Source organism: Emiliania huxleyi, assembly GCF_000372725.1.
Source record: "Emiliania huxleyi CCMP1516 unplaced genomic scaffold EMIHUscaffold_8, whole genome shotgun sequence".
Taxonomy (NCBI): Eukaryota; Haptophyta; order Isochrysidales; family Noelaerhabdaceae; genus Emiliania; species Emiliania huxleyi.
In genome coordinates, this window is record NW_005196021.1 from 1,002,668 (window position 1) to 1,014,470 (window position 11,803).

Here is an 11,803-nt window from a genome sequence, read left to right on the forward strand (position 1 = left end):
CCGCGGGCTCTTCGACTTTTTGGGCTAAGTGCGCACCCCCCTTGCCTCTCCCCCGCCTCTCGCACTTACTAGCCCAACCTTCCCACATTGCACATACGCCAGCCAACCCTTTCACACCAGCCTGCCCCAACGCAGCAACGCTCGCTATGATCGCTCACTCTGCCCTTGTTTGTGCCCCGCTGCAGGTGCTCTGGCCTCACTGTCGCGGCGAGCGGCCGGCGGGTCACGGCACGGCGAGACATGCCGCAGCACGGTTCGACCCGGGGCCCGCCATGTCGAGCTCGCCGACAGATTGCGGTGTCGGGCGGGGAGGGTCGACGGTCACCGGCTTCGGGCGTTCCCGCCCGGTCTCCCGCCGCGACCGCCGCCCAGATAGAAATAAAACTCGCTTGTCGCTACTCGGGACGCATGTCCGGACTGTGCTGTAATAACACCTTTGATTCCGCAGAGGTTCCCTAAACGAGGGGGGGGACAGGGTCCCCACCCCTAGATCATCATCATGATCGTTCGGCACGTCCGACAGCTGTTTGCGTGCTGCGACCCACCGACACGGCAGCGCCAGACCTAGATGCCATGTCGAGGAGCGTCTCAAACGCAGCCAGGCAGTGCGTGCGCTCTGCGGCCAACTCAATGGGGCTCCCGGCCTCACGCCCTGCGACCCTTGCGGCGAGCGGCAGCGAGGAGGAGGGAGCGCAAGCCGGCTCCGAGGCAGTGACGGACAGGCATGCCGCCGCAGGCGTCGTTGGCAGCCAGCCCTGCCTTGAAGCCTGTGCCTGCGCGGAGCAGCTACTATTGAACCCCCATCTGCGCCTGCGCCACAGAATGTAGACGGGGTTGCAATTCAGCGGGAAGAATTGCGGATAGTCTGTGTCGCTGTAGTAACGATCCGCGGCGATTGGGTGGCATGGGAGCGTGTGGAGGCTCCAGTGAAGGCTCGGAGAGCGCGACTTGATGGCGAATGCCAGCAACTGGTGGAGGCGCGCCACGTGCTGCGCGGAGAAGACGAAGAAGACGTCAGAGTACGCATTAACGCATTCGCATCGCGACAATTGCCGTCCCCAGCAGCCTGTGTCCCACTGAGACCCACCCGCCGTCGCGCCTGCCGCCCCGTCAGGCACAAGCGCCATTTCCTTCCTCTCGAGAGTGCCACCCCGCGTAGAAGCAATGTGCAGTCCCACGGCCGTGTCGGCGTCACAGCGCGGCCGTCCCCTGCGACATGTGTGAATTATGAATCTGTGAATAGGTACCTTCTGCCCCGGCGCACTCCCTATGTTCTCTTCTCATAAAATCGGAGGGTCGGCCCACAGGGGGACTTCGTGAACTGAAGCGACCCAACGATTTCATGAGTGGCAGCAAAGGGAGTGGTTGGGAGTCGGGGAGAGCGGCATTATGCACGGAGCTAATGCATTGCCGTTCGTTCTTAACGGAGTCGCTTTAGGCGGCTCCGGAGGTTTGCCTGTGTTAGGACGCCAGCAGCCTGCGCCTGTGTCGAGCCTGTCTGCTGTTAGTGCTCCCTCGTTAAATTCTTCAATGTGTTAGTGCCAGTGCGCCAGTCCCGTGCCCAGTAAAGAAAGAAAGAAATAAAACACCGGCGCCCCCGGCGCCGGATCCCGCTGAACAAAGCTCCTCTCGTGGCTCGATCGGTCACACCGCCACCACGCCGCCGACGTCTCCCAGGGAGATAGATGATGGAGAGGGGAGGCGACATGTTTCCGCGGCGTGCACCTCGAAGCTCGATCCTGTAACCTGTACCGTGTTTGTTATATGCGGACCCCCGCCCCCAATGAACCAGTGCAGTGAGGGAGCGCGAGACGATCGAGGGGTCCCGTACCATATGGTCCATGCGGAATCGACCCCTGAGTAGAAGGTGAAATAGCCCAGGCTGACCTGTGCTTCAACACACACACACACACACACACACAACCCGTCCGCGCAACCTCGAAGAAACTTTTTTACGGCGTAGGGAATCTCAGTTGTGATTTCTGTGGACACTGGGTTCATTTTTGCCGCAGGATTTCTTTTTTACGGCGTATCGCCCGGTGTGAACAGGTGGGTGAATCTCGCTTGCAAATTTCTGTGGCCCGGCGCTTTTGCAAGCACTCTGCCAACCGATATGACAATGCAAACCGCGCCGGACATCTCGCTGGGCGGCGCTGTCATCGACGTCAGCACGCTCGACGCCCTCATAACTGTCGCAAGCCGCGTGAAGGAGGAGAACACCCTGTTCCACCCTTTGCCGCAGCCGCAAGTGGAGGCGCGCTCTCTCTCCCGACACTCCTCCCTGCCGGCACCCCTCGTGCCACCGTCGCGCCTTGACCCTGCTCATCGCACCCTCGCTGCCCCCCTGCAGAGGACCGGCTCCGACGTCTCCACCTCTTCCACCGACTCGACGGCGTCGTCTGTCTCCGGGTCGGGCGCGCACAAGCGGAAGCGCGGCCATAGCAAGGTCGCGTGGTCGCGCGACGAGGACGAGATCATCTCGGAGAGCGTTGAGCGGCTCGGGCAGAAGTGGTCCCGCATCGCCTCGCTCCTCCCCGTCCCGCGCACCGACGACTCTGTCCGCAATCGCTGGCACCGTCTGCAGCGCAAGGCGCTGGCGGCGAGCGGCTCGGGCTCCGGCGAGAGCACCCCGGACGACAAGGGCGGCGACATGTGGACGGAGGAGGAGGACCGGTACATCGACCACGCGGTGCGGGTGGAGCGCCTCAAGTGGCGCGCCATCGCCGCCAACCTTTCCGGCCGCACCGCGTCCGGCTGCCGCAACCGGTGGGTGCGCAACCAGCGCCGGTGGCTTGCCATCGTCGGTGCCGCCTTGCCCTCGCCACCCTCCGTCGCCACCCTCGCCACCCTCCCGACCCCCCTCCCCCCCCCCGCCCTCTGCAAAGGTCTGCCTGCTCCCGCTCCCCGGCCTCGCGTCGCTCGCTGCATTCAGCCCGGGGCCGCCTCCAGCCTGGTCGCTCCCGCTCGTCCACGGAGTTGGCGTGCTGATGGTTGCCGCTCGCGTCCACTCCACCATGGGTCGGCTCGGCGTCGTCGCCGAGTTTGGGGAGAGCGGCGGTGCGACGGCCATCCGGCGGGCGATGCTTCTCGGCTCGCTCCTCGGCGGCGTGGCTCGCTTCCTGCTCGTCCTCCTCCGGGGGCGCCACTTTTGGGCGGCCGCGCGCGCGCAGGCGCGAGACACCTCCGAGACACCTCCGGGACACCTCCGAGACACCTCCGAGACACCTCCGAGACACCTCCTAGACACCTCTTAGACACCTCCGAGACGGAACGAGACACGTTTCCGAGACGCGTTTCCTGCTTCGCTCGCCCGCCACCGCACCCGCTCCACCCCACTTCCCGCAGCCTCGCGGCAATCTGCCCCCCCCCCCCCCCGCCGCGAAAACCCGCCTCCAACGTCGCGCCGCCGCGCGTGCCGCAGCACAGTTGACTGTACCCTTGAATCACCGACTGGCCTCTGTGCGCAGCTCGTGAACAACGCGCTCGTCGTCGGGGTGGGCTGCTTGCTGCTGCGCGCGGTCGAGAGCCCCGACGCCTACCCGCCGTCGGACGTCTCCTTTGGGGGCGCGATGGCCATCTCCGCGTCCCTCGCCCTCTACGCCATCGCGCTCCGCCCCGCCCACCGCCAGCGATGCGCGGCGGCCAAGGAGCTGCTCGTCGCCAGTCTCGTGCCGACGCTGCACGCCGCGCGGCAGCGCTTGCTCGCACAGCGGACTGCGCCCGGCGAGCCGCGCAGCCCTGCCCGCAAGGGGCTCCGCCACCCGCTGCTGTCCCTTAGCCCGACGAGGCGGCCGGAGCCGGCGGGGCTGTGACGGTTTCGGGGCCACGAGGGCGTCTCGTGCCCCCACCGTTCTGTGGGGGGAGCTAAGGAGCGTCCATGACTTTTGTGATCTTTGTTTTACTCCGGGTGTGCGATGTCTGGCGCACTCCTCGAGGTGTGCAGTGGGCCAGTGCCATGTGCCCATGTCGATGTCCATGTCCATGTCGCCAGTCCTGTAGTGCAACGTGCACATGTACATGTGTGGGTGTCGCTTCATATGAGAGCTCACAGTATCAGTAAGGCCAAATAATTTTTTCTTTCCCGCTGTACCCCTCCCGCCAGCGTCGAGTGGCTGTCGCAGGTTCTTTCTTCAAGTCTCGTTGTTGCGAGGCGGAGAACTCCTCCCTGCCTTCGGGCCCCTTCTCAATGTCACGCAGCGAGCCAACCTCGCCAAAGCGCTCCCGCACCGACGAGACGACCGGCGTCGCCTATCCGACGGGCACCTTCAAGGCGCGCGCGCCAGCAGTGCACGCGTGCCGCGCACACGACAAAAAGCGCCTGTGCACAGACCAAGTACACAGCTCCACCAGAGCCCACCTACACCCCGACGCACGCCACTGTCCTCACCGAACAGACCCCGAGATGACGACCAGCACGCGGAAGAGGAAACAGCCGCGGCGAGACAAAAGAGAGAAGCCCTGCTCTCTCTCTCTCTCTCTCTCGCTTGCTGCACTGCACACGCACCACGCACCCACGCGCCCGCGACGCTCCGCGAGCCCGATTCGAACCCGGGTCCAGCCGCCCAAAACCCCGAACCGCCGCGCCACGCGGCTCTCCTGCAAGCCTCACGCCTGGCAACTCATATACTTTCCACCCTGAATGTGCCAGGACATGAACCTCGACGTTCCCGACGCGCCCCTCAAGGAGAAGATGCTGGTGATGAAGGCCGGCAACGGCATCAACGCCGAGCACGTCGCCACGATCGTCTCCGCGATGTTCATCGAGGCGGGCCACGACGAGTTCGACCACAAACTCACTCTGCAGCATGGCAGGAACTCTACTTTCTACCTTCTCGGCGAGCTCCAGGACGGATTCACGTTCGAGTCCATGGCCTCTTCCATCGCCACCATCGGGGTCACGACGACGATCCCTTACCACAGGGGACCCCAACGACATCCCGGACGGCGGCACGATCGTCTTCTCGGTCGCCGATGTCGACGACGCCGTGGACGACTCGGTCCCCGTCAAGATCGACCGAAACAAGCCCGACCCCTATGACATCCACCTGCGCCTGTCCGCCCCGCCCCAGCCGGTCGCCCTTCTCGGGACCGTCGACGAGGGCGAGGTCCACAACACGATCGTGCGCGAGTTCAAGGTGCCGCGCGGCTGCTCGCTCGGGATCGCCAACCTGCGCAAGAACGTGATCAAGGCGTTCGGGGGCGAGGCCCTGCAGCTCTCCTCCCAGACGTACTACGTGGAGATCCACGTCGTCCGCGGCGGAATCAAACAGGAACGCCCATATTCTCCACCCACTAAGACTTTCAATCCGCCACACCCACAAACAGCCGAATCACATCATACCCACAAATAGCCGAACCCATCCCCTACTCACAAAGTACCGAACCCACGCGCAGGACCCCATCATCATCGCAAAGCCCCCCAAGATGATCACGACGGGCTACGGCGCCAAGCTCATGGTCGAGATCCTCCCGCAGATCCGGTCAAGGTGCGCCCCCGCCGTCAAATGGGCCATGGACCAGTCCAAATCCTCGGAGGAGGGGACGCTGATCTACTTCGAGCGCGTCTCCGTCCCAGGCCGAGGCGAGACCTACCAGTCCGTGAGCGAGTCCCTGCAGAAAGGGTTGTACGACCTCTGTGACACCTACGGCATCGCGATGGCCTACCGCAACGGCGTCCAGTTCGACAAGACGAAGACCTACTTCGGCTTCCACAGCGAGGTTTCTTTTTCCCTATTTCTTTTCCTGCGCTATACCCCCTCAACCCACCACCCACCGCCGCATGCAGGTCCAGAAGAACGCCTTCGAGGACGCCTTCAACATCAACCCCAAAGGCATCCCACAGATCAAGCTGAACCACAACGGGACGATCTTCGTTGACAAGAACGGATACGACTGGAAGGTCGGCTTTACCAACAAGAACATGACCATCTTTTTTTGCGACAAGTGCCTCAAGTTGACCCCCCGGACTTCGTACTGCAAGCCCGTCAAGGACCGCATCATCCACCTTCAGCAGGCAGCCCCAACCAAAAAGAAAAACACCCCCAAATAAAGAAAAACACTCCGACCCCTCTCCCCCTGCGTACACAGATGGGACTCGTCGGCAGCGAGACGCAGCTCATGTGCACCTGCATCGGCGTGTACCGCGGCGGCAAGAGGAACATGGCGTCGAGGGACGAGGTGGAGGGCAAGAGGAACGAGATCCTCCGCCGCAAGCGAGCCCGCCAGGGGGCCTCCTCCTCCTCCGACGCCGACATGCGGAACACAGCCTGACAACTAGTTACGGTGCTGAATAAGCACCAACTCCCACCCCGAGATCCAGATCTCACACTAGTACCCATCCAGAGAGGCACCCCCCTCGGCAACCCTCTCGGCATGAGAGGAGAGGCAGAGAGAGGACTCGTAATCGACGGGTTTGCTGAGATTCTAGAAGACGGGAGACCTCCGCTGGAAGGTGGCGAGAGACTACACCCCTCCCCTTCGTATCCATCAAGGGACAGCGCGAGTCACGAGAGAACAGCGCAAGGAGATGCTGGGAAGAGTCCTCGCTCTGATGCTGCGAGGCAGACGCGTGGGGCTGGTGTGCGCATGCGCCCCCCTAGCATGCCACGGGGACGTTATCGCTGCCAAACTAGTGCGCATGTACTGCGACATCGCTAGCCCGTAGAAATTGTTAACAAAAAACACCCTTAAAACCCAAACGAAAGATGGCGTAGTGTGTGTAGCACCGCTGCCAATGACTGCCAGGGCGTCACACTGACAGCGAGAAGGAACTCACCAGTCCGATAAGGATCAACTGGAAAGCTGAACCCTGGGCTTAGACAGAACGGGCGTGGCAGGCTCCAGGGGAGGCCACGCTCTACCCGGGGCGCTAAGGAGGGAAATCGAAACTGTTGGGCGTCCATCGACAAGGTCAAGGATACTCAATGATGACACGACGACAATCCCCCCCCCCCCGAGGACCGAACCTAGGCACGTAGAGCACGGGTCATCTCGGAGAGAGAAAGGGGAGGGAAGAGGGGGGGGATAAGGGAGCCGAGATACGCGGGAGTACCCTGGGAGTGAGAGCTCTCATTCATGGTCGCGAGAGCCAGGGGAAGCCATCATGGGAAACGGGCACACCAAGGCACTAACTTCATCACTCATTCGCCCCGCATTAGGTAGCGACCCCAGGTTCAGAGCTAGGCTTCCCGACAGGGCAGGGAACCCCCAGCGCGCAGGCGGGGCCCACGGTAGCCTCGTGCAGTACGCGATACCGAGAGCTGGGGGAGAGGCGCGCCACGCCAAGGGGGAGAGCGAATGGAGGGGGGAGAATATGCCTGCTCGTTTTTCTTCTAAAGCAATTTTTTTTCGAGTGGCTGTCGCAATGAGCTACATCCTGTACGGCAGCCGCGGGTCCGGCTCACTCGCGATCGAGCTGGCGCTCTCCGAGGCGGGCGTGCCATTCCGCGTCGAGGACACGACGCACGAGCATACAAGGCGCGGCGCAGCATGGGCGAGATCATAAACCTCTTCCGTCCCGGATTCGCCTCTCGCCACTTCGGGTTACGTTCGCAGGTGGCGGATAGGCACATGGGGGGATAGGCACGTGGGCGACTCGGAAACTCAGAGCCTTGCACCCTTCCTCCCTTCTCATCACTGCCCCGGCGCCCACGGCTCGATCTTCTTCGGCAGCAGCTGGTTTGAAAGGTCCTCTCCGTGGCCTAGGCAGGCGTGGCCGCCCTGGCCCCAGGTAAAGACCGCGCCGTCGGCGGAGAGAGCGAGACTGTGCGCCACTCCAGCCGACGCAGCGAGGACACGCTGGTCAGCAAAGGCCTCGATCTTCTTCGGAAGCAGCTGCTCCTCCAGGTCGCCGTGGCCCAGCTGGCTAGAGCCTCCAAAGCCCCAGCTCCAGAGGGCGCCGTCGGCGGTGAGGGCGAGGCTGTGGAAGTATGCAGCTGACACGGCGAGGACGCACTGGCCAGCCAAGGCCTCGATCTTCTTGGGCAGCAGCTGGTTCTGCTGGTCGCCGTGGCCCAGCTGGCCGTAGCCTCCAAAGCCCCAGCTCCAGACCTCTCCGTCGGCGGTGATGGCGAGGCTGTGCTGGCCTCCAGCCGACAGAGCAACGACACGCTGGTCGAAGGCGTCGACCTTCTTGGGCAGCAGCTGGTTCTGCTCGTCGCCGTGACCCAGCTGGCCATAGCCTCCATCGCCCCAGCTCCAGACCTCTCCGTCGGCGGTGATGGCGAGGCTGTGGTATCCTCCAGCCGACAGAGCAACGACACGCCGGTCGAAGGCGTCGACCTTCTTGGGCAGCAGCTGGTTCTGCTCGTCGCCGTGGCCTAGCCGGCCTTGGCCTCCACGGCCCCAGCTCCAGACGGCTCCGTCGGCGGTGAGGGCGAGGCTGTGACTATCTCCAGCCGAGACAGCGACGACGCGCTGGCCAGCAAAGGCCTCGATCTTCTTCGGCTGCCACTGGTCCTGATGGTCGCCATGGCCCAGCTTGCCAAAGCCTCCACTGCCCCAGCTCCAGACGCCGTCGGCGGCGAGGGCCAGGCTGTACATATCTCCAGCCGACACGCTCACAGCACGCTCGCCGCCGAGCATCGACGGGAGGCGGGTCGGCGTGTTGAGCCGCGTCACGCCCTCGCCGTGCCCGAGGAGGGCTGGAGAGTAGGACGGCGCAGAGCCGCACGACGAGAGCCGCCCCTCGCCGTCGATGAAGAGGCTGTGCCAATAGCCTGCCGCTGCCCTCGCCGGCGGGTTGGACTCGCACAGCAGCGCCGAATAGCACAGCCACCGCACGGCGCAGCTCTCGCCCTCTGGCTGCGCCGGCAGCTCGTAGCCGCGCTCCTGCGCCCACAAGCGGATGCCCTCTAGCGCGAGTGAGGCGTGGAAGAGCAGCGAGACGGCTGCGACGCGAGCGATGTCGGCGGGGTCGCAGCGAGAGAGGGCGCGCAGGAGGAGGTCCGTGGGGAGGTCGAGGAGGCGGGTGGGCGGCGGCGTGCTTGGCGAGGGCGCGGCGGTGGCGGCGGAGGCGAGGCGGCGCGAGCGGCGGCGCGGTGGGGTGGACATCGGAGAAAGGTGTTCTTTGGGTGTATTTTATTTTTGCTTGGCCGGGTTTCATGATGAAATTCTGCAAAAACCTGACCGGCGCCTGCCCTACCTTACTTATGGAGAAACTAAAAAAGAAATCACGGGACGGGTGAAGGTGGTATATACACCAACTAAAGTGATGGCTGGTGGTACTAGCCGGCAACCACAGTCCTTCCTGTGACATGGCAGGCCACTCTCAAGCCCTACAAGCACCAGATCAACGACTTGGGGAGGGTTGACATCGTGATTTGCGCGGAAAATTTCTTTTTCTGCTGTGAAAATTCCGGCGTGAGAGAGGGAAAAACCCGACCCAGACCCTACCCTACCTACCCCGTCAAATACTCGGCCATGCGCGTCGCCGTCCGGTATGCTAGAGGCGTGCCTCACGCGCTTCTCTTCATGCTGCGTGTGGACTCCTTCATGCAGGAGGGCGCCGATCTCACCTTCCTCTCTGCCTTCCCGCAGGAGCGCGAGTTTTTGTACCCTCCGCTGACGTATCTGAGTCCGTCGGGACGTCGGCATAAGCTGACTCACGACGGTACGCGGTATACGATCGTGGAGCTCACTCCTCACTACCCTTCATGAGCTGGGATTTTATGACGTATCGTACATTATCGTTAAACCTTACTGTGTGGTAACTGGTATCACAATTCACATGTGACTTGTGAGTGTTTGACCCTTGAGTTGTCTTTGAGTTTCGGCTTTCGCGCGGTCGTCGCGGCCGCAAACGCGCAATTCCGAAAATAGGGGGGTCAGCTGACACACGCATGGTACGTGCACACGGCTGTGTATTGAACTCGACCAACTATATGACATGCGCATGCCACTCAGCACTCTCTGCTCCCGCATCCATCTCTCTCTGTACACCGGCTCGCGCGGGAGAGGGTCGACCATCGGCAGGTCCGACAATAACGCTGTGTTGCCCGGCGGAGCCGTTTCCTTTAGTCTGCCGTGACGGCTGCGGCGATGGCGACGGGCGCAGTCATGTTGGCGAGCGGCACCGCAGGCACCGAGGGCACGAATGCGTGGTGGGTATAGGTGTTTGCCGGGTGCGCGCCGTCGTGGGGCATCGCCTTGGGCGGCGCCTCCTTGAGCGGCGGCACGCGCGTCGCGATGCCGTCGAGCTCCGCCGCAATCGCGTCGATCCTCGCCGAGAGGCGGCCGGGTGTGTGGCAGAGCAGGACAGCGCTCTCGAGGGCGTGCACCCTCGCCTCAATCCCGCCGCGGCCGACCGCGCCAAACCAGCGCCGCTCGAGCTCGGCGAGGCGGTACTCGGCGCAGTGCGCCTCGCGGTTCACGCACAGCGCCGCCGCCGCCTCCTCCTCCTTGGGCGATAGCGGCTCGGCCTTGCCCGGCTGCGACCGCTGCCTCGTCGCACGAACCCACGCAAGGGCGGCCGACACGAGGACGGGATCAAGCGGGCGCTTCTTGGAGGCGTCATCCGCGACCGGCGCGCCGATGGAGGCGAGGTTCGCGCCCGCGCCGATGGAGGCGAAGTTCGCGCCAGCCACGTCGACGTTGGCCGCATTCGCGCCCGCCACGCACCGGCGCCACGAGTCGGTCGGCGTGGCAACTTGCTCGCGGAGCTCCTTCCACGCTGCGGCGACCTGCTCGCCCGAGGGCGTGCTGAACTCGCCGGCGCAGGAGCGGAGGTGCTGGTGCTGGAAGTTGTTTGCGGAGATGCTCTTGCGGCAGTTGGGGCACCACCGCTTGCCCGGCAGCAGCCGCGCCGAGTGGGTGCTGCCCTCGATGCCCTTTGCCGCCGAGTGGAAGACCTCCTTGGTGTCGGGGTCTTGGAACCAGACGACGGTGCGATTCTTGCCCTTGCGGAGGAAATAGTCGAGGCCGAGCTCTTCGACCTGGAACGGCTCCGCCTCGGTGTTTGGACCCTCGACCGCGAACCCGAAGCCCGGCACCTGCTGCTCGGGGCTGCCGCTCTCGCCGGTGGCGGTGCACAGTCGCCACGCAATCGAGTCGACCGTGTTGGGATGGAAGGCCCTGCTCTGCGCGCGAAGGAAGACGTGCTGGCCGTCGTCCGAGGTGGCGCACCACTGCTCTTGCTCCCGATGAAAGGTGAGCGAAATGCTCGTGACCCCGGCAGGCCAGGGAGCATCAGAACTCAGCGGTTGCTTGACAAAGCGAGGCCGCGGCGGGTGGCCCTCGGCCGGATCGACACGATGCCACTCGCCGTTGAGGAATCCGAGGGTGAGCGGGGCGCCGTGTGAGCGGAGGGAGACGTGGACCATGGACTCGATGCGGGAGCAATGGAGGACGCGATGCAAGGGCAAGGAGTCGAGTGTTTGTCCTCCTTGTCGGCATAAAGCGCGGCACTGGTTTCTTCTTTACCCCGTGTTTGCATGTCTGACTGTCACTGTGCGATTTCGGGGCCCGGGGTTGTGCGTTTATGTGAACAACCTCTCACAGACCAGCGCACAGCGCCATAGGACGTATTTTCTTCTCAATAACAAGGCTGTGAATTCTAGGCCCGCGGGTAGTATCCCCCCATCCCCAGGGCCTCCAGGGCTCGCACTTGAGCACTTGAGCACTTGATAGGGTCGATTCCGCATGGTACGGGACCCCTCGATCGTACCTCAACCTCTCACAGACCAGCGCATAGCGCCATAGGACGTATTTTCTTCTCATAACAAATACGGCAAAAAAGAATACATTGCGGAGGCGAAAATTCTTCTAGGCGAACTTGACAAACTTGGAGCCCGTCCGCCGGCGCGCG

At 63.5% G+C, this 11,803-nt stretch overlaps 2 protein-coding genes across 2 annotated transcripts; one reads left to right on the forward strand and one right to left on the reverse strand.

Moving 5' to 3' along the window:
* Positions 1–2,097: 2,097 nt before the first annotated feature.
* On the forward strand, positions 2,098–2,770 carry EMIHUDRAFT_461902 (hypothetical protein; the record flags this gene model as incomplete). The annotated part of the gene is made up of 2 exons (XM_005759636.1): positions 2,098–2,254; positions 2,351–2,770. Coding segments are annotated over exons 1-2 (561 nt in total), but the record flags the coding sequence as incomplete, so codon positions are not given.
* A 6,903-nt stretch (positions 2,771–9,673) lies between these two features.
* On the reverse strand, positions 9,674–11,522 carry EMIHUDRAFT_433049 (hypothetical protein). The gene is made up of 2 exons (XM_005759637.1): positions 9,834–11,522; positions 9,674–9,799 (listed from the first exon to the last, which is right to left on the reverse strand). Exon 1 carries the CDS (start codon positions 11,316–11,318, stop codon positions 10,014–10,016), a length of 1,305 nt encoding a protein of 434 aa, XP_005759694.1. The 5' UTR covers positions 11,319–11,522; the 3' UTR covers positions 9,674–9,799; positions 9,834–10,013.
* Positions 11,523–11,803: the final 281 nt, after the last annotated feature.